This window comes from Parasteatoda tepidariorum, chromosome X1 (assembly GCF_043381705.1).
Source record: "Parasteatoda tepidariorum isolate YZ-2023 chromosome X1, CAS_Ptep_4.0, whole genome shotgun sequence".
In the NCBI taxonomy this organism is placed as follows: domain Eukaryota; kingdom Metazoa; phylum Arthropoda; class Arachnida; order Araneae; family Theridiidae; genus Parasteatoda; species Parasteatoda tepidariorum.
Window position 1 is genome coordinate 26,937,378 of NC_092214.1, and position 22,526 is coordinate 26,959,903.

The window sequence follows — 22,526 nt, forward strand, 5'->3', positions numbered from 1 at the left end:
TTTAACCAAAAGTCAGAAACGTTTACATTATCAGTGTAATTTAAGGTAACGCAAAATTATTCCTGTTGCTATTTTTCTTTAGTAAACACTTATTAACATTGTTTCGCATCGGTTAATTCTTTTTTTCGTAGGCTATAATACAACATTGACCAGCATTTGAAATTATAAAAATGTGCATTTGTGAATGCACAAATGCCTGGATAAGGCTTAACAAAACCAGAAGATTAACTGTTACGTATCAGGGCTATCCCAACATCCGAAAATGGAAGTGTAGAGGTAGCGAGTTCGAATCCCATTATAATCCTTGATTTATTTATTTTACTTATTTATTTATTATTATGCACACATATGTAGGTTTGTGTGATCATTAGAAAGCTCCGCTGATATACCCTTGTCAAGTCGAAATACAGATTAAGTAATTTATTATTTTTTTATTATTTCATTTAGTCGGAAAAAGTTTATTATTTCATTTAATGTTAGTCGAAAGAATTTTGAATTGTAAGATATATAATTTTTTACATCATTTTAAGGAATATAATTTTACATGGCAAAATACTAAATTTAAATTTAAATTGGTGAAATAGTTCGTAAGAAATCAAATTTTTAAAATGCGACTTTTCTGAAATGGTAAATCTTTATCAAATGTTTTTTGCATGGAATTATCTTTGGATAAATGAATTTTATAATTGTGTGTAAAAAATTTGCAATTCGCTTTTGAATTTCTCGATATATGGCGAAATATGCAATAAGTAAAATTAGCATTAAGGTATCCAAACTTTGGAGAACTCTCCTGACAAAGCTATAGGGACCCTATTTTCCAGATTGCGGCTACCCCTAATATTTTGGGCGTCAGAAATCCGAAACCGTTAGAAGAAGGTATGTTTATTCAGAGAAGTACGTTTTTTCGTAGTCTGATTTCTTAGCTTAAAATATCGTCTGCACTAAATTAATTAGCATACTTGAAGTCACCCTTTCAAACAATTGAGAATGAGTTCAAGAACATGAAGATCCGATAATTAGATCGAAAGTTATTCTGGGTGGTCTGTTTTTCATTTTGCTCACTGTGCATAAGTCTTATACGACGACCGCACAGAAAATGTTATTAGAAAGAATATCATCGATATTAAATAATTCTTTTGTTTATAAATTTTAACAATTTATAAAAAATTATTATATTTAATTATAATATTTAATTATATTTTTATTTTTATTGCATTCAAGATTTGGTATTTTGTCATGCAATAAAAACAAGAATACTAAATCTTAACGCCTTTTTATCTAAGTCGTGTTAAATAGAACAACGAAATTAAATAAATATGCGTCAGAATGCAATGAGAGTCTTTTTCGAAGTGATGGAATTGTAGTTTCATAATATAAAAATGTTAAAAACGATGAATGAACTTTTTTAAACATTTTAGGCTAATTTGTTTGACATAAAATTTTTGAATCAAAGTAATTTTGAGTCAAAATTTAGTCAGTTGAGAATGATAACAAAAGCTTAGTGTAATCTTTATTTGTAAGCAATAGTGGCAAAAGGAACGTTCTCCGACAGCTCCTGAAAAATCAAAGAGTAAATTTTGTTGCCAGTTATCATAAAATAAGTTACCATTTAATTAAAACTTTAAACATAATCACAAAAATTTATGTTACAAAATACCCCTTAAAACACCTTAAATTTTATGTTATGAATCACCTTTAGATCAAATCAAATCATATTTCAAAATCTTATCAAATTTCTTCTTCTTAGTATTAATATTATTTTTTTGCTATCTGGAACGCTACATTTCGTTTTTTTTTCCTCTAAAAAATATGTTTCTGTATCTATATGTCTGTATTTCAACGATAAGGATAGCGCAGTAGCCACAGGACAAAAAGTTTTTCTCAATTGTTACGTGGAGAGTTTAAACGCTACTGTATGATTAGACAACATAATTTGTAACAAAGTATGATAGAAACAAGCTTTTTTAGAGTCAAGCACTGCGGCAACAGGTAGTTATTAATCAAAGGGTAATGGAAGACAAGGCTCCACAATATCATGGCCAAAGGCATGAGAGTAGCAATATGGTCAATATTACGCACCGGTCAACTTAATTTCCCTCATTAACAGACACGCACATTAATATGAATCTGGTTGAACTTGGAAGTCGCCAACAGGGACAGAAACTGAATCTTTCACTTTAACAGCTCAATGAAAATAGCATATGGTGGACTAGAAAGATGAGCACGTCTTACCATTTTAAAATATTTATAATTTTTAAACTTTCTTAAAAATTAAAAATATCTTAGCATCTTATTAATTTATTAGGTAAGGTCATGAAATTTTACAGCACTTTCTAAAGCTTGATCTAGGTTTTCAAAAGATCTTAATATACAGACTAAAATCCACAGCCTAAATAAACTCAATAAGAATGAATACAATGTTACATAATACGATGTTACATATCAATAAGATGTTACATAACTACCACCTTTAATATCATTTGTTTCTTTCAGAATCCGATCTACCTCGTATAAACAAGCCTCGATTTAGCAAAATTCTGGATTTAATGATAGAGTTTTTCACAAATGGTTGATTTTCTGTTTAAAAGTGCATGTAAGTATTATTATTACACCTTTTGAAGTATCCAAAGACGAGTCATACTCGAAATAACCAAATATCTTAACAAAATATTTGCTAAATGCAGAACTTGACAGTGAGAGAGAATAAAGAAATAAACTACCACCCTCTACATACGAAAACATAGATTTTGATTAGAAATTGCAATCTTTACTGGAAACAGTTGGTGTCAGCAATAATGTATTTGGGTATCATATGAGTTGTATATCAATTACTAATCAAAATTCTATAAAAAGGCATTATTTTAATAAGTTGTCAATAAGAATATATAAAAAGAGTATATTGTTTTTATAAATAAAGAATTTTTTAAACCATTAATTCAGTTTTGTACATTATAACTTTTATTTTTACAACCGATTCGGGTTTAACGAGAACATTAATTTAACGAACAGATTTTCTCAGACCCAACATTTTCATTACAACAAGTTAGACTGTACAATACTTAGATAATTTAAATGCCTTTATCTTTTCATCAGTTTAGAAGTTTATAAATTAAACTGTCATTTTTCAAATGAAAATATTCTTAATTAATTTCTTTGTTTTTGCAAGAAATTTAACGACACAAATTTCAAGAATGATATATGTGGCCATGGAGAGTGTTTTAAACTAATTCATTACAGAATAATGCAATATTTCAGCAATTAATACAGTTACCATTTCATCAATCATCTACCCCAGGAAACGTTTTTTCTTCAAGACCAACGCTGCTCCAGCTGAAGCGTTATTTAAGAGTAAGAATGGGTTTATCCCCAACAGCTTTAGAAATTTAAGAAATAAATCTTTCTTCGGCTGAGTTACCAAACAATTTATCACTAAAGATCACATTTTATAAGTATTTAACTAAACATATGAATGAGATTTTAAAATAAGGAGACATAAATCAGCGTCAGTCTGATTTATATACTTTAGACATAAAAGAAACTAAATTATTTCAATCCTACTTCCAAAAAAAAGTTTTCACACATTTTCATTCATGCCAAAGATTCAATCAGGAAACAGACACCATTTTTGGTAGATTTAACACTTAAAGCTTAAAATAATTTTTGCACTTTTGTGCTTTAAAATAAATTGTGAATCAAGCTTTTTCAATTTTGAAGTGACATACAGATTTCATAAAAATCTTTTAACACCGATTTTTGAACCAGAAATTCAAATTGAAATGAATGGTTTGCAGTGTAGTGACGTAATTACGCTTGATCTGTTGCCTAAATATAAACGGGACTTAATTTCTGTTTTTGGAAGTACTTATTTGTACAAGAAAACATTCGACAAAAAAATAAATTGAAACATATTAAAAAAACCTTTTGATTGATCAATAGCATAAATTTTTCTTCGGATTTTTTTCCATTCTTGGAAGTACTTATTTGTGTGAAAAATACTTTGAGAGAATTTAAATATGTAAAAAAAATTGCTTGATTGGTTGCATAACTCTTATTGAGGATTTACTTCCGTTCTCGAGAGTACTTTTATGAGTGAGAAATATATTATGAAAAATTGCATCACTTTTCTAATGGATTTATTTCTATTATGACAAATACTTACTAGAGTAAAAAAAAATTGAAATAAATTTAAAAAAGTATTTAATTGATGTGAAGAACTTAAATTTGCGCGTGGATTTTTTTTCGTTCGCGGAAGTACTTTTTTCCTGAGGAAAGCAAAACATTCGTGAGAAAGCATTCTGATTTTCATTGAATAATGTAAAAAAATATTTGCTGCACTATTTTTTATAAATTTTTAAGTGGCTTTATTTCTGCTCTCGGACATACTTATTTTTTTAAAAAAGGTTCTCCAAAATAAATTTAAAATATATTAAAATTATTCACAGATGAAAACTTCATTTAATTAAAGCTGATAATAATAATTTAGACAGTAGACGAATCATTAAAGTGATTCGGGTCAACAGAATCAGTTCATTTTGATGATTCGAATCACTTACTGATTCAGTTCACTTGCTTAATCACTTGAATCAGTGAGTGGCTTAGTAATGAAATTGATAAATAAATGAGACAATAATGACTTATCTATTATAAAATTGACTTTAATTCTTTTTTTAAAAATTTTTTCGACAGTATTTATATGCCTTAATATCATTTTATTGTCTTCTAAAAAAACATAGTTTTTATAATTTTCCCTCGTATTAATCTGTTAAAAGGATGATTCAAAATTATCTTTATAACCCTTCGCGGTCGTATTAAGTTTATACATGGGTGTCATGCTAGTCGGAATTAATTTTCGTTGAACGAACAGTACATAATATGCAAGATTATGAAGGAAAAATAAAATTTATTAATTCTTTTTTTAACTGAAGATATATGTAACACAATAACATGTTTTAATTTTATGTAAAAATGATATTTTATAGTTCGTTATATCAATTATATTTTATAAAATTATATTTTATAGCTCGTTTCGTAAAATAATGAGGGAGGAATCTTTTTTCTTCTCAGAGGCGAGTGTCGTTTTTTATCCTTTTAGTATATGAATTATTGTCACTCTTTTTATCCAAAACAACCGATGTTCCTCTTTTATTACAGCCTCCCAGATTTCAAGAATATTAAATTTCGAGAATTGGGCTAATCGGCAGACTATAGGCACTGCATTAATTTTGATCACAGTAGAGATTTTAATGATGTATCCAGTTTCAATTGATTTGCTTACTTTTTTCTGAAAAAGAGCTGCTTTCAAAACAGAGAAAAGAAAGACGCGTGGTTTGTATTTTTTGTCTTTAATTCTTCATATACTAAACTTTTTCTGCTCTTACGCTACATTTTTGCCTTTTAAAGTTCAAATGTCACGTTTATCACGCTTTATATTACGTTTCTACTCTTCGCATACCCGTAATAGTTTTGTCACTATGCACTTGATATTTTTTTTTTTTAAAGCTGAGATTTGAGACAAATTACAGTGAAACACTTGATTTGTGATAAAATAACGACGTGAGAGCACCGAATTCGAATCAAGTGACTCAAATCATCGATTCGAAATCAAATGATTTTGATCAATAATTCAAAACATGTGATTCGGAATATTGTTAAGAATGAAGCAATTCGGATCACTATTCGAATCAATTGATTTCAGATTAGTGATTTAAATCATAAAATTCGAATCACTATTCAAATCAATTGATTTCAGAGCAGTAATTCAAATCATACGAATCGGATCACTATTCCAATCAATTGATTCAAATCTTTGATTTCGGATCAGTGATTCAAATCATACGAATCGGATCACTTTCCCAATCAAGTTAGTCAAATCATAAGATTCAGATCACTTACTCTTATAAAGTGATTTGGATAAAAATTCGAATCAATTTATTTCAGATCAGTCGCGATTCAGGTAACTATGAAATTCAAGTGAATTCAGATCATTCAAATAAATTATATGATTTGGATCACAATTCGAATGAAGTGATTGAAATCCCTGATTCAAATCAGGTGATTCAACTCACTGATTCAAATCAAGTGATTTAGATCACGTGAGTTGTATCACTATTCGACTCAAATAAGTCAAATCACTGATTTGAATGATGCGATTCAGATCAATTATTCGAATCAAGTGATTCAAATCATGTGATTCGGATCACTGATTCTTATGAAGTGATTTATATCCCTGATTCGAATAATGTGATTCGGATCACTATTCGAACCAAGTGAATCAGATCAGTAATTCGAATCATGTGATTCAGATCACTGTTCGAATCATGTGATTTATATTGGTGATTGCAAATCATGAGATTCGAATTAAATGCTCAAAACACTATTATTCAGCTTAGATCTTAAGCAAAGTTGACTTACCTAGAATTTTTTTTTCCTTTACCATTTTTTTTCCTTTAAACTGTATTATTTTTTCTTATTGGTGATTTTTTTCAAGTAAGTAAATAAACTTATCATACCTTTCGTATAATTATTTTGTAAATGCTGTTAAATGCTATAAATACTTTTATTGGAGATCATAAATCCTTAATAATTAATGCGTAAGAATTTCTATGGTCTTACAAAATTTTTTTAACTATATATGACATAGCATAACTGCGAAACAAAACTGAAATTTAAGAAACATTAATTCATTATAATTTAACTTTATTTCGATAAAATCAACTGACTTGATCAATCCTGATTCGAATTGCAATTGATTTAAATCATAGTTTTGAATAGCTGATTCGGAATATTGATTCGAATCGCTATTGATTTGGATCAGTTGCAAGTTGGTGATTCGAATCACCGAGCCAATTAAGTTTGATTTGAATCATCGAATCAGTACCAAACTCTTTTAGGCAGACCGCAAACCGTATATCGAATGCCATCGAATTGATTTTGGCACTTGGGCAATAATATGGAGAGCCCTTATTTTACTAATCAATTATTAGTTCTATTGATTATCTATTGATTTCGACCAGTTGCAAGTTGGTGATTCGAATCACCGAATCAATTCAGTTTGATTCGATTCATCGAATCAGTACTAAACTCTATTAGGCAGACCCCAAACCGTATATCGAATGCCATTGGACTGATTTTGGCACTCGGACAGTCATTTGGAGAGCCCTTATTTTTCAAAAGAGTGTTTTTATAGTTAAAGACTTTGTAAATAAAAGCTAATTCTGATAGCTTAAAAGTTTATAAAATAGACAAGCTTATCTTTTTTATATCACTGAAAAATAACTAGACTTGAAAGGAACGAAAGTCCAGACAAATGGTTATTACTGTTACTCTGACAACTCAAATAAGAAATAATTGTGAAAAAATAATTAATGAATTCTGTAAACAACTCAGAGGAAAAATTTTACTCTCAATTTAGCTCTTAGTTACCTTCTTTAGTAAATCAGGTCACTAATTTGAACTTCACTTTTCAAAAGATATAAATTGAAAATCGGAATAATTTGTCCCATTTTATCTTAAATAATGAATAAACGTTGTCATGTTTTGGTACATAAACAAGCATTAGCGTAATTATTTTGCAGCCAAATAGAATTCTTTCTGTTTTGACTGATATTTTGCTGAATAATTAGCTTTCCTGAGCATAAGCACTTGTATAATCCCAGTGTTTCATTTATTTTGAAAAATTATTCTAAAGCAAATGAAATACATTATATTACGACAAACAACTCAAAATCTCTCATTATAAATCTTTTTTAGGAAAGTTCACATTTTTTCTCTCTTCTTCGACCTATTTTAAGGATTTATTTTTTGAAAAAAAAATTATCAATAGCACTCACTTCTATTAAAATTGTTTAATTAAGAGCATTTTTTGCCAATATAATCATGCAATAAACATTCACAAATTGTTCTTAATGAAATGGCATAATCTCTTTACTCGCTCGATTTATAAAGCTAGATTCAAGACAAAAAGAATTTCCTTAAAAGTGCTAACAACCTAAAATGGATTTATTCACTTTTGATCATTTTTTCTAATAATAGGGAATATCAAAAAATATTTAAAAAGAAAACTCTGAGGCAGGTATAAAAACAAAAGAAAATTATAAAATTATTTTTATAATTCTAGTTTAAACTAAGGGTTCAATGATTACTGACATTTTCAAATAAAGAAAAAGATAATGAGTTAAAGATTTGAATAAATAATTGGTGAGAGTCAAAAAAATGCACCTCGGGAAAATTAATGCGTTAATTCTCGCAGAGTAATGCTGTAAGCCTTCACAGAATACTTTCAAGTAACTTGAAAAAAAAGCATAAAAAGTATTGGGAATATTTTGCAAGTACCGTACTTCGTACATATAAATAACAATTTATTAGTTGTTCAACTCCACTCTTTGCAGAAAAAAATTCAAAAGTTGAATGAATTCTCAGAATATTTGTGAAATTATCTTCTTTTTTGACGAAACCCATTTCCTAAGAAATGCTCGAGTTTATCAAACTGAGAAAGTTATTATCTTTACTTGTTCGAGTATAAGAGTTATGTCAAAGGCTTAAGACTTAATGGATTGTCATAAATGGATTGGAAAATGAAAAAACGGAAATGAGTGCTGAGCAATCGAATCCGGAAAACCTATTTGACAAGCGAGTGCACTGACACCTACGCAATCCCATTATTGAGTGCAAATGGTTCAAAGATTTATTAAAAAGTAATAAGTTTATTAAAAAGTATTATAAATTGCTAATTTATGCTACCTTTCCCTCAAGATTCACCGTAAGTTGAATGTTACTGTGGACAATTAAATTCGGTAATATTGACCTATGTGGTGAGTGATAACATTAACTCCCTGAATGCACCGAGATGAGAGGTCAAATATTTAAGATCGACAAATATTTGAGAGTTCACGTTTCATCAAAAATCATGTGGTTTCACAGTTCACTGATTTTTGAATCTCCAGAAGGGGGGTTTTAATTCTAAGAGTAGATTTTTATTCAATGTATCACATTAACAAATCAAATTTTACAGGGAAATGGAATTTAAGGAATTATAGAATTACAACAATTGATTTTTCTCCTAATCTTGAAACCACTTCAGAATAGACCTTGAGAGGATCCATTATATCCCAAAACCACTTAAAGCGATATTTTTCCTAAAAATTTGCATCTAAAACTGAATAAAGCAATGCATTTTAGATTTCCTCTTAAGCATTTATTTTAAATAAGAAAAAAATAGTTTCTACGAAGGATTCAAATCAAAGTTAAATAATAATACTATGAGACAGCAAATATAAGACACCAGTTTTAAGAAGGATATTTAACATTTTTTTTTAAGAAATAAGGAAATTTAAGTGTTTAGTTTTATTGTAAAGTTTTTAAAGGCTATAATCTGAAATTAAAGGTTTTTCTACGGTTCTACTATCGTTTCCAACTATCATTGCGTCTTTAGTCAATATTAAATGAAATTTTTAAAGTTACATTTTTTATTTGTTACTTTTCAAAACTATAAATAATACATTAAAATAACCGATCTCTTGTTTGTCGAAAAAAATATCAGTCCTTTAAATAGTTTTTTATTTGTACTTTAATTCGTCAGCTAAATAAGCAGTTGTTAACCGCATTCAGTTGAAAGTTAGAACGAAAAAAATATTAAATCATTTAATGAAAAGCAAGCCAATTAATGAAAGTTGATATTAACTAAATGAAACATTTCTCTGCCATCATTGCCAATGGTACTTTTTAACGTTACTAAAAATTTCGTCATTTCTTCGCTTTAAATTTAGAATAATCTGTGGAAGAGTTAGCAAACCAGCATTTTATTTAGTTATAATTATTGATTTTTAATCATTATACTCTTGGTCTACCGCTTATAAGAATCATTATAAGACTTCAACATTTTTCCCTTTGGGGAAAGCTATTTTATATGTAATTATTAGTATAAATGAAGGCTCTACTATCTTCCATAATCAGTGAATCGAGTAATTAATCTATGATATGATGAATTAATTAGCGAATCAATTGATCAGTGAAATAATACATTGATGAATCAGAGTATTAATGAATGAATGAATCTGCAGAGCAATGATTGAGTAAATGAATCATTAAAGTTCTAAATGCGGAAGTTAATCGATCAATGATTAAATAAATGAATTAATAAATTAATTAATTAATGTTAATTAGTGAATCAATTAATCAGCAAATTGAAAAATATGGGATTAAAAATTGGGGAAATATATCAAAGAAAAAATTAAATATCGAACCCATAATTAAGTGAATCAATGAATGAGTGCATCAGAGAGTGAGTGAATCAAAGAATGAATTAATTAAAAAGTAAATGAATCTATAAATGAATAAAACGGTGAATCATTGAAACAATGAGTCAGTGATTCAATAAATTGTTGAATCTGCTATTCAATTAATCAATAAAATTATGAATTAATGAATAAGCGAATCAGCAGATCTAATAATCACTGATTCGCAGGTTTACTGTTTTGAAGATATACTTATTCAATTGTTTCATTGAATGATTAACTCGCTGATTTGCTGTTTCATTGTTTAATTAATTCGCTGAGTCATAATTTCATTTATTCTTTAATTTTGTGTTAGTTTCTTCATGGATTTCCTATTTGTTGATTCGTTCTTTAACATGTATGTGCAATTATATTACTTATGGTTCTATATTAAGGAAAGGTTCTAACTGAAATGTTAAGTGTGTGGCCAAAATTAAAAAATATAATTAGTGTCTTAGTTAAGAATTATTCAAAACTAAATATGAACATTTTGCATTTTTACTAATACTTACACGTAAAAACATATTTCATCTTTTTACGGTAACGTAGGTACAAAGAACAAAATAAAATAATAAGAAGACTAACTTTTCAGTTGCACACTCGAACTATAACTAATTTTGGTTATAATGGATTAAATAACGATAGATAACGACATTAATGATTATTAAAAACGAATATCACATTTTAAGCATTGATGCATTTTGAAATAAGTAATAAAAAATAATAAATAGTCCGTATTTACTCTTAAAACAACAAGTGTTTTGGAAAAAATATATATATTGTTAAAAAAATCAGTTTTACCTAAGAAAAACAGGTTCATCGTCCTCATGAAAAAATTTCTCATAATAAAACATCTCCCCTATTGCAAACACATTTTAAGTTTAAACACGAGTTTTCCTTCTTTCGTAGCATCTTAATAGACCTGACACTTAATTACCACTATTAACTTTTCTGAAACAAGCAAATTTTGGTACAAAGTGGTATTTTCGAAGCAAGTTATCGGAAATTCTCCACTTCATAGCTAAGAGAGAACTCGATTTAAGCGGTTCTCTCATCAATCATGTAGAAGTTGGGGAAGCCAGGGACCAACTTGACACTGACAACAAGTCTTAAAAGTTTAAAAAAGAACGAACGAACGAACAACTTGACTTCTATAAAGCGATGAATTTCGCTTTCTCAAAAATATATTGAAAGAGACATTTCATACAATTGTTGTGATACTCCCATTTCGTAGAGAAAAATGATTTTATTCATTCTTTTATTTACTTTCTTAAAAGTGAAACCGATTTATTTTTGAAAGCAGAAATGTGATCTAGTTTCGGAATTGTTGACTTCGGCCAAAAGTATTTTTGTAAAGTAAATAAGGAGGTATATGAAAATCAAAATGTTAAAAATATACAAAAATTACTATTTTATTTAATTTTTTGTATTTGAGACTGCGGTTCATATTAGATTATTTTAAGAAAAAATAGCATTTGAAAAAATTCAAGTTATTCTTTGTATTTTCTAAAATTTAAGATGAACATTTTATAAATGGAAGAAAAATTTTCATGGAAGAAAAAGATTTTTTAATTTTGAACTTCCTTTTTCTCGTTCATAACAGGGTTTCTTAAAAAAAGTGAAAATTTGTTTTCGTCCTTCATGAAAGGTGTAAGAAAGATCATTTGTTAAAGATAAATAAATTATTATTATTTTAACTTCAACATGTGTATTTGATAATTCAGTAGTAGTTGAATCATTTCGGCAAGTTATTCTTTAAGATTGAAAAATGAAAGTGGAAAATTTATTAATTGAAGGCAGTTTTGTAAACCAGGAAAATATATTTAATACGGAACCTTTTATGTCTTATGTATATTTCAAACAGGATTTTGTGTATATTTTAAACGGAAGTTTCAAAAAAGGGAAAATATATTTTCAGAATTTTTTTTTTTTTTGGAAAATATAAGTCCACTTACTAAAATAAAAAAAAATATGTAATTTTAATTTTAGCATTGGTATTTAATACTTCAGTTAATGTTAGTTTATCTTAAGAAGACTTAGCATTTAAAACAATCGAATTATTCTTTCAGATATAACAATTAAGATGGATATTCTATAAAAAAATTTCATGCCAGAAAAGTATTTTTAAATCTTAACTTTCCTTACCTAATGTATATTTCAGAGTTTTCAAAAGAAATATTTTTTTCTTCCATTTTGAAAAATATAAAAAAAGCCATTTTTTAAAATTAAAAAGAAAATACTTATTACTTTAGCTTTAACAATTCTATCTAATACTTCTGGTAATTTAGTTTCAGAAACAAAAAATTCAATTTTTCTTTAAAACCTGAAAGAAGCGGAAAATTTTTAGCAATGGAATAAAGTATTTTACGTAACTAAAAACTATTTAATTCTGTACAATATTTCTCTTATATATGCTTCGAATAAGATTTAAATTAAAAGTGAAAATGTATTTTCATGGAAAAAGGTAATCGAAATTTTTCATACCGTTACCTTTTGCTATCAGGGTGTAAACAATATATATCACACATTTTTTTTCTAATTATCAATAACTTTAAACAAAAACATCAATTTCACTTTACAGCCATACTTTTCATACGAAATAACATAATTCACATTTTTTCGTTTTGCTTGGCGCCATTTTGACATTTTTTTCGTTACATCTGAGGGTAAAAAATATTTAAAGAACACATGTATTTTAATTATTTCAATGCTTAAATGAAAAATTTAATTTAATTTTTTCAAATGAATTTATTTATTTCTTAGTATATTATATTAGTATATTGTATTAGGATATTATATTAGTATATTGAATTAATATATTATATAAGTATATTCTGTTAGTATATCTGCCTGTTAATATGTTCGTTGGTTCGAACACATGTTTTAAATCATTGAAAAACTTAAAGAACGAATCAATATCAGTTTTTAAAAATAATTTTTTGTGCTAGAATGCCGCTAAATTTTTAGAACCATTCGGGTTCATGCTCTGCTGTCTCGTTAGTCAAAATATTAAAAAAAAAGTAATGACTATGCATTAATGAGAATGAGGAATACAATGAAAATGTAAACAAAACTAGCAGGTTACAAAGAGATAAGTAGTTCATATTTCCTTAGCTTCAAAATATGTTACATACCTCAATTTTTATCCAATTTTGGTGATTTTTTTTTAAATTTTAATTTTAAAAAAACACCAAAAACATTCCTTTCATAGCTTAAAAGACATTTTTTTGGTTAAATTTACCAAAACAACATTAAATTCCTATTACTTCGATAGTTCTATGCATTTCTCTCAAGCCTTTCAATTAAAATTGGCTAAATTAAATTTGATCCAATTAAATTTCGATAAAATATACTTTGCTTTAATTTATGTTGCGTATCATAATTTTTTTCTTAAATAACTTTTTAACCCTTTGACGCAGCTGAGACACCGGTGTCCCCTTTAAGTATTTTTTTCTGACTCTCTAATTGCAAGCAATAGCATATTTTGGTATTTTCAAATTATAAAAAACAGTATAATAGTAACTAAAGATTATCAGAATTATATTTGCACTAAAATAAAAACTCTAAGAAAAGTAGTTTGGAAAGTTTTTTTTCCCGTTCATATTCAAAAATTTATCAATAAAAAATTTTGTAAATTAAAGAAATTTTAATTATGAATAATTATTTTGCGTAGATCTACGTAACTGCAAATAAGTGTAAATTGGAAAAATTATTGTTTGTAAGTGAGCAGTGTTTGGAAGATTTTACCTAAGACTATTTTACCTTACCATTTAAGAAAAAAACACCACTATTTCATATATAGTATTTCATAACTATAATTTATGAAAACATTAAATGAAATATATGTGTGACCTAAATTAATACAAAACAATGAAAAACGTGTAAAAAATATGTTTATTCAAAATTCTGTGTCAAAGGATTAAGGAAGCAGACCTTGTATTTTTCTTGAATGTTCCTGATAATTACTTTATTTTAAAAACTTATAGGTATACAAAAATAATAGTAATTATTACTTTTTTGCCTATACGGATTGAGTTATTGGCAAGTAATAGCAAAACAATTAACACCAATGTCAGGAAAAATGTAAAGTAACCATATATATATATTCAGAGAGAGTGAGAGAAAGAGAGATTCTTTATTATAGCGCATTATTTCTTTTTTTAAAAAATCAAAACTTCTTTCTCTTGAAACAGCAGGAACTTTCCTAAATTATTAAAATTCGTAAATATTTCTTCAGAACTGTTGTTAAATTATCTAAGCAAAAAGAGTTTACAAATTCTGAATAAGTTCCTAATCCCACGCATTTTTCGAAACTTAAAACAGCGTAATTAAGACAAAGGTTAGATCTTCAATTCCCTTTTTAATTCTTTACTTTTTCTTTTAATTTTTCCGGAAGTGATTTCGTCGAATAAGAAATTAACTGACGGAAATGTTTTGTCATGGCTTTCATTCACCCCGGAGCATTTCCAGGGGGGTGGAGTCAACATATGACGTCACAGACGTCCAATACTTATCAACAATCTTCCCTTATAAGAGCCATGACAATCCTAATTTCGGGATTCTCCGAAAAGTTGAGCTGCGCAGATTTCCTAACTGTCCAATAGTTCCCGCTTCTTCTTTCTCAGTGAAGTCACCCGTTCGTAAACTTCCCCGCCGAACATCTCCTTCTTCTTTCATTCCGAGTAAATATTTTGCAGTATCCAATATGATCAAGATCAACTTGTTGAGTCTTTTCCTTGCTTTCATTTTTATTTGCTGCATCTTTCAAAAAGAAGTTGATGCAGCCAGTAGAACCAACAGACGTCTCAATGATTCAGCTGTAAGTTACTTTTCAAACTATTTTACTTCAAAATATTTATAATATTTCCTTACATTAAAACAGCAAATAAATCATTGAATCCTAGAAACTAAAGTGAATTAAGTTAGCTTGTTGCGCTTTTAATAAATCCTAAATATTTCATAAATATTGAAACGCGATTGTCTTATTTTAAAAGCGCAAAATACATATTTACTCATGTTGAAAAATGTGTTTTGCGTCTTTGAAGCAAGTCACCTGCATTTAAATATTTTTGAAATGCTTAACATTCAACTAATCAAAAATATTGAACACTATTTAGCCATAAAATGCAAAATTTCTTGACATTATAACATTAAAAAAAAGAAACAGCATTGAAAAAAGAATAATCTTGAATATTGAAACATAATAAATTAATTTGTAAGATTTTTAACACGTATTGAATGTATTACAACTATAAATTCACGTAAATTGGCGTAAATGCACTAATAAGAAAAGGCGTAAATTCATTATAATGGAACCCTTAAGCCCATTTGATCGTTTTTCTTGAAAATGGATTTTCAAAATGATTACGATAATTTCTCCTCTAATTTAAATTCAACTGAATGTTTTTGCTGATAAATAAAAGTAAATCCAATTCATTGGTAAAGTTTGTATTTTTATTTTCCTTTCGTAATTTTTTTGTATTTTTTTAACTTTTCATTTAAATTAAAAATGCTGGATTGTTTTTTTTAAGTAATAGCAATAATTACATAAATTTAAAAAAATACTACGTTAATTCCAAAAGCGATTTCAGTGTTGAACATGTTTAATAATATACTTATTTTATGTATCAAATACTTTCAATATTGTACAACCAGCAATAAAAAGAAAGAGAAGAAAAGAAAGCGGAAAGCGGAACATCCTGAACAACTTTACATATAATGCTTTGAAGCACATTAATAGTTCAATTTTCACTTCTCAAATATTTTAATCAATTAGTGGAGGCAACTACTTATGCTACGAAATCAGGCACAAAAATTCACTTTTTCCCGAATAACCATTTATTTCGACTGAATCAAAGTTATGGCCCTTAATGTATATAAGTTGAATCAATGCAAAAACTATTTTAGCATTCTTTTTATTTTTCGGCTTTCATTCTTTATAATTTGTGAATTTTTCTTGAATTAAAGGTATGTATTAAGAAAAATCTAAATTTTTGTTATCTACTGTTATTTTCAACTGTGGGAGAAAGGAAATTCAGAAATTGCTTATTGTCACTTTTTGACAAATAAAAGAAAAAAAAGAAAGGAATATTAATTTCCTTTTAATAAAACTTTTAATATATTATTCTATTTATTCATTTTCGAAAAATTTACAGTTATTTTAATTGTTAAAAAGTGTTTCTTAATGGAAGATACCTTCCCGGACTTCTCTAAAAATCAATGGTCCTAAGTAAAGACCACCCTTAATATATATTTTTAGATTCCTTGCAAAACTTAAAATAAAAAAGTTTCCACATTGAGGTCGCAAATTAATACTTAGCCAGAGAAAAACAAAAATGAAATTGAAATATGATGGCTAAACAACAAGACAAATTTTATTGCGGGAAGAAATAAAGAAGAGCGAATATTGAAAGACGACTATTTGAAACATCTTTAAGTTTCAACCGCCAATTAAAGCAGTTTTAATATTTATTCCATTTGCATTCTTGTACTGTAGATTTCAATACTGTTTTAATCTTTTCGTCGCTTAAATATTACTTAAATTATCCCAATATATAATTTTTTTGTTCATGAAAAATTTTAAAAAGCATAATATTAATTCCAAAAATTTATATTAAGGGTGGTCTCTATGGAACACCCTGTATAAAATAAATCGTGAAAGACATTGCAGAAAATTTAATTTCCAATAGTTTCTTAAACTAAAATAGATATCAGCTTCTGGGAAAGTTGCTCGTTCTGTCCTGAGTGTATAAATTTTTATCCCCAAAGAGTTTTGCTTAAACTGATTTGTAATAAATACAGAATCAATTTTTATACCAAGGAGTTTAAAATCATTTAAAAATATAAGAAATTCTCAGCATTTAATTCATTATTTTACCATTCTTTAATTCATTATTCCACTTGAATTGTTAAAGTCAAATCTGATCCAGTTTCGTTTCATTGATTGGGCCGAATCTATTAATCCAATTTTGATTTTGTTTATATGATATTATACTTAATAATTTTTTTCACTACAATGTAAATTAATTTCAGATAATTTTTCAAATTTTTTATTACCTCAAAATGTTCACTTCTCTATTTTTGCTTTAAAAAAATTTTCAGAGGGAAAGGAAAGGCATCGTAATAAAATTGCGACATTTTATCACACATTATAAAGCCATGTTTTTTGGTTAATTTCATCAAAATTATTACAGAAGCGTTTCAGTAGAAATTACCGAGCTTTTTGGTATTCCCATAGATCCAGATACTCAGTAAATTTTATAATATTCTGGTAGTTTTAACTGAACTTTCTTATCAGTGTACTAAAACTGTTTTATGTTTCCCTTATCTCATACTTTTAACGCTAACGAGAAAATTCACAAGCAAAACTTTAAGCTCGATTATATTTAGGAAATGAACATTTTGGAACGATTAACAATTTAGATGATTACATGCTTAGAAAATTATCCAGGGTGAATAAAATTATCTTTACTTCGCTGGTGCACAATAACACAGAAATTAAACACCGATGTAGCTAATTCGTATTGCTTGCTGACATCTCAACCACAAATTAATTTCTTAGCACATTTTCAGTTAGTCAAGTCACCGACGATCAAGTCATCTTTCTTGTTCAAATTTAGTTCTTGTCTTCCCTTAACTACGACAAAAAAGAACGTAATTTCGTATCCCAACTTTTAACAACAATATTATATGTTAACAGCAAATATAATTTACATAAGAGTAGTTTAGATATTGAAACTTCAAAAAACTGACTCAAAACCAAACTACGAAAACGACTCTGCACTGCGGAGAAAAGAATGGTAAAAACTAACAGAATATGGTAGAATCAACCATGTTCCTGACTCTCGGGCAACACCAATAAATTCACTAAATTTTACTGAAGCACTTTCGTAATGTTTTTTAAATGTTAACAATAAAATACGGTTTTATAATACATCGTAAAATTTGGAAAATATGTTGAAATTTGATAATTTTATCATGATACCTTAAAGTATGGCATTAAAACCATTTATACTGTGAAATCGACTCTTCAGTTTTGTATTTTTTTATAAATGTTTGGTAATAAAAACTATGATTTTAAGACAAAATTTTCGGTAAACCACAACGGAAAAATTACCAAATGAATGGTTTAGATACCATATATCTGAATTTTATTTAACTGAATGATGATTCTTTTTAGTATAATTGTCATTACAATATAGTATGGTAATTTCACTGTAATTTATTTCTCGTGTGGAGCTAATTCTTAGATAATCTGGTAAAACAATAAAAAATTATGGTAAAAATTTTATAATAGATTGATTACAAACTACGTATTTGTATTTTTTGTTATTTAAATGATTTTATTTATAACTTAACAATACTGGGTGGTTTACAAATTACTTATTGTTTATTTTCTTATTATTTAAGTGAGGTTCCGATTTTATTATAAACTAACAATACCAACTGTTTTTTTAACTATTTAACTCTCGCTCTTATTTTATGTTTTTTTTCTGATTTTTCACCATTTTTAAAAATACACCCACAAATTACAGTTTCTCTTTATTTTAAAACTAATAATATCTGAGTAGTTGAAAAAAATTTAAATGTAAAGTGAAATAATCATTTTTAAAAAACTTATATCATTTTAAATATAAATAAAATATATGAGTTTTTGGTTAACTGCAGAAAATTATGAATAGGATGATAATAATATGAATAGGATTATAAAATTATGAATATAATGATAAAATTATGAATAGGATGATGGAAGCAAATGAATAAATTAGTTATTAAAAAATAAATAATGTAGAAAAAAAATGTGATAAATAAAATGATTAAGTGAAAAAAAAACTTTGAATCAAAACAAACAATTTAAGATAATATATATTGTTATTCAAAGGGGTTTGAAAAAAATTATTTCTTACGAAAAGATGAACATTTATGAATTTCATGGGTGTAATAGAGTTATTTCATATTTTTATTTGAAGACGATGAGGGGAAATATCTAATTACATAGCAGCCGAAAAAAATATTTAAAAAACTTTTTTTTCAAATACTTTTAATTCAGTGGAAAGATTTATTAAATTTAGTGTTCAGTTTCAAAAACTATATTCAATAATATTGAAAACAAAGTTACGGTCAACAGCGATAGCCTTAAAATAAATAAACAAGTTTCTCATTAAGAACTTTCCATTTGAACAAATTTTAATGGCATGATAGACCAGTGAACAGAGAGCAGTAAGTTTTATTTGGATGAAGGAAATGAGAGTTTATAAAAGGAAACTAAATGAAACGGTTTAAAACGATACGACAACGGAACGCTCATCAGCAGTATTCTATAAATGGATTCGATAATATTTAAAGGAAACCCAACAATAGCCTTAGGGTAAACAAGTTCCTCATTAAAAATTGCATTATTTGGAAAGAGAACCCTAGCAAAGTTAAACAGGATTTTCTGCTCCAAAGTGAATTGTATGTAAAGTTGAAGTCTTCCCAAGATGGAGTTCAATATCATCTATAGAATTCATAAAATTGGGAAAATTTTCAATGTCAGCATTATACAGTTGAGCAAAAAAACATAAGCGGACCACCCTGAATAACTTTACCTCTAATGATCTGATCTTCGCATTCTAGGACTCAATCTTAATCGTTCGAGAGTGTAACCTCAAATATGGTAAAAATTAGTACAGATGACATTTTAAGTTACATAATCAAACACAGAAACGTACTTTCTCTGAATAAGGATACCATTTTTTTCAACGGATTTGGTTTTCCGACCTCTGAAATATAGGAGTAGCCGCAATTTGGGAAATATGGTCCCCATAGTTTGGTCAGGAGAGCGATCCAAAATTGGAATCCTTTAATGCTAATTCGATTTTTTACTTATTTGCCATATTAATGTTTAAGAAATGTTTAAGTGAATAGAAAAAATTTTGCACTCAATTAGAAAATGCATTTATCAAAAGTTAATTCCATGCAAAAAAAACAACTTTTTTAATCATTTATTATTTTTTATCATTTCATTTAATGACAGTCGAAAATTTTTTTACAATTTTTTACATCATTTTAAATAATGCAATTTAAAAATTATTAAATACAAAATTTGAGCAAAATTGGTTGAATAGTTCCTGAGAAATCGAATTTTAAATATATGACTTTTTTAAACTCCGGTTTCTTCCGATTTTGCTCAAATTTTGCATTTTGCCATGTAAAATTGCATTCATTAAAATGATGTAAAATATTGCATATCAAACAACTCAGTTTTTTTGACATACATCGAATGAAAGATTGAAAAAACATATTTAATAAAACTTGCTTTTTTCATGGAATCATCTTAGGATATAATTTTTATAATTGCGTATAATTTTTTTTAAATTAGCTTAAAAAGTTTTTCAGACATAGCGGAATACACAAAAAGTAAAATTAACATGAAGGGGTCCAAACGTAAAACAGCTTTTCTGATCAAACTATTAGGACCATATTACCCGGGTTGCGACCACCCCGTATATTGTGGAAATCAGAAACCCAAATCTTTCGAAAAAAGGTGCGTTTTTTCAAAGAAAGTACATTTTTGTGTCTGATTTTGTAATTTGAAATATCGTCCGTACTGATTAATTCAATTCATTTTCATATAAGGATTTTATTTTTTAAAAAAACTGTTAAATACTTCGAATAACTAATTCGATTTTAAAAGTGTCGAATTTTTTATATTATAAATATTATGACCAAATGCTCAATTTGAATGCGTAAAATGTAATTTCTGTTCTCTTTCTCTCTTTCATTTAGTTCTCTTCTCATTAGTTCTAGTTCTCTTCTCATTTCATTCTGTTCTCTTCTCATTTAGTTCTCTTTCTCTCTTTCTGTTCTCTTTCTCTTCCATACAATCAAATATTAATCAAAAACTTTTATACCAAATATCAAGCTTTCTTATGCACGTATTATACATATTTATATACATTAATAAACATAACAAGAAAGACACATGGGATAGAAAGATAAATGGCACCCATGTCGAAGTAGGATTCGAACCCGGGATCTTCTTGACCATCATACAAACTGGTTGACTAATATCGTCACTTTATTTCCGATCGTCTACTCTTCATTCTAGTTTAGTCATTCTAGTAAACAATCTCCCACAATGCACTACGATAAGGTTTCAAGTTGAGTAAATATTATTGTCATATGTTTGAGAGCTCGCGTTTCATCACAAATCACGTGATTTTGGGGATGAAATGATTCTCAAAATTAACGAAATGCAGCACAAGGATTCCTAAATGAGGGAAAAATCAAAGGTGAGAATTTCATTTCTAAAATCGTAAATCAAAAAATAAGTAAATACTTCTGTGCTACAATTATAAAGGATCAGCAGTTGGCTGTTTTGAAATTGCTTGATTTTATTTTCAAAAAATGTATCTAGTAAATAATAAAAAAAGTACTAGAAGGAACAGTAGTAAAGTTTTTCATTGATTAAATTAAAAGTTAATTACTTCATTAAATATATTTAAAAAGTGTGTAAAAGTCTGTTTCTTGATAGTCAATAGAGTGTAGATTAATTTTATTAATCTACGCTTTAAAATTAATAGAAAAAAGTAGTTTATAATTTAAATAAAATATTGTAAGCAGATGACAAACATGATAAGATTCAAAAAATGCAAACTTGCGAGTTTTGGTATGTTGAAGAAAAAAAAAATCTTTTTTTTCAGAAAAATTATTAAATCCTCACCCAGTGTCCTTAAAGATAGTAAAGAAGATTTCGGTGTGGTTCGGCAAACCTGTATTTCCGATTTACAAATTTCTATTTCAAGTATTGATTCGAGACTTCGACGAAAAACACCAACATAATTTTTTAAACGTTTTTGTGGTTTTGAAAACTGAATAAGAGTAGTTAATTCAATAAATATGGTTAATCATTATGAACTTTTAAATTATAGTGAGCCAATAACATTCGTTATATTGATGATCATTCAGGAATTTTAATACTTATTGTTACTTAAAGTAAATATAATTTAAAATATGTAGCAATATAGTAATGACTACTACTTCAAAGCTCACCACTGCACAGTAGTTAGTTATGCCCAAGTATAATATACTTAGACTATGCTGTAGTTTCGATATCAATGAAATAGATAACATCACTACCTGTAAATTCTCTTTAAGTAAAGACCGATAGGACGTAGTATTGTCTCGTAATTATTTTTAATATAAGTAGATATAATAGATATAATTTTGAAATGCTGTTATGCTGCAAAAATGCGAGTAAAATATTTTGTACGC

At 27.4% G+C, this 22,526-nt stretch overlaps 1 protein-coding gene across 1 annotated transcript in view; it reads left to right on the forward strand.

Moving 5' to 3' along the window:
- The first annotated feature begins 14,809 nt into the window (after positions 1-14,809).
- The window catches only part of LOC107440330 (Allatostatin C), a 33,130-nt gene continuing 25,413 nt past the window's right edge, over positions 14,810-22,526 (forward strand). The window contains exon 1 of the mRNA XM_016053231.4: positions 14,810-15,090. Coding sequence (XP_015908717.1) covers positions 14,977-15,090 — 114 coding nt within the window. The 5' untranslated portion in view covers positions 14,810-14,976. The remainder of the gene's footprint in view (positions 15,091-22,526) is intronic.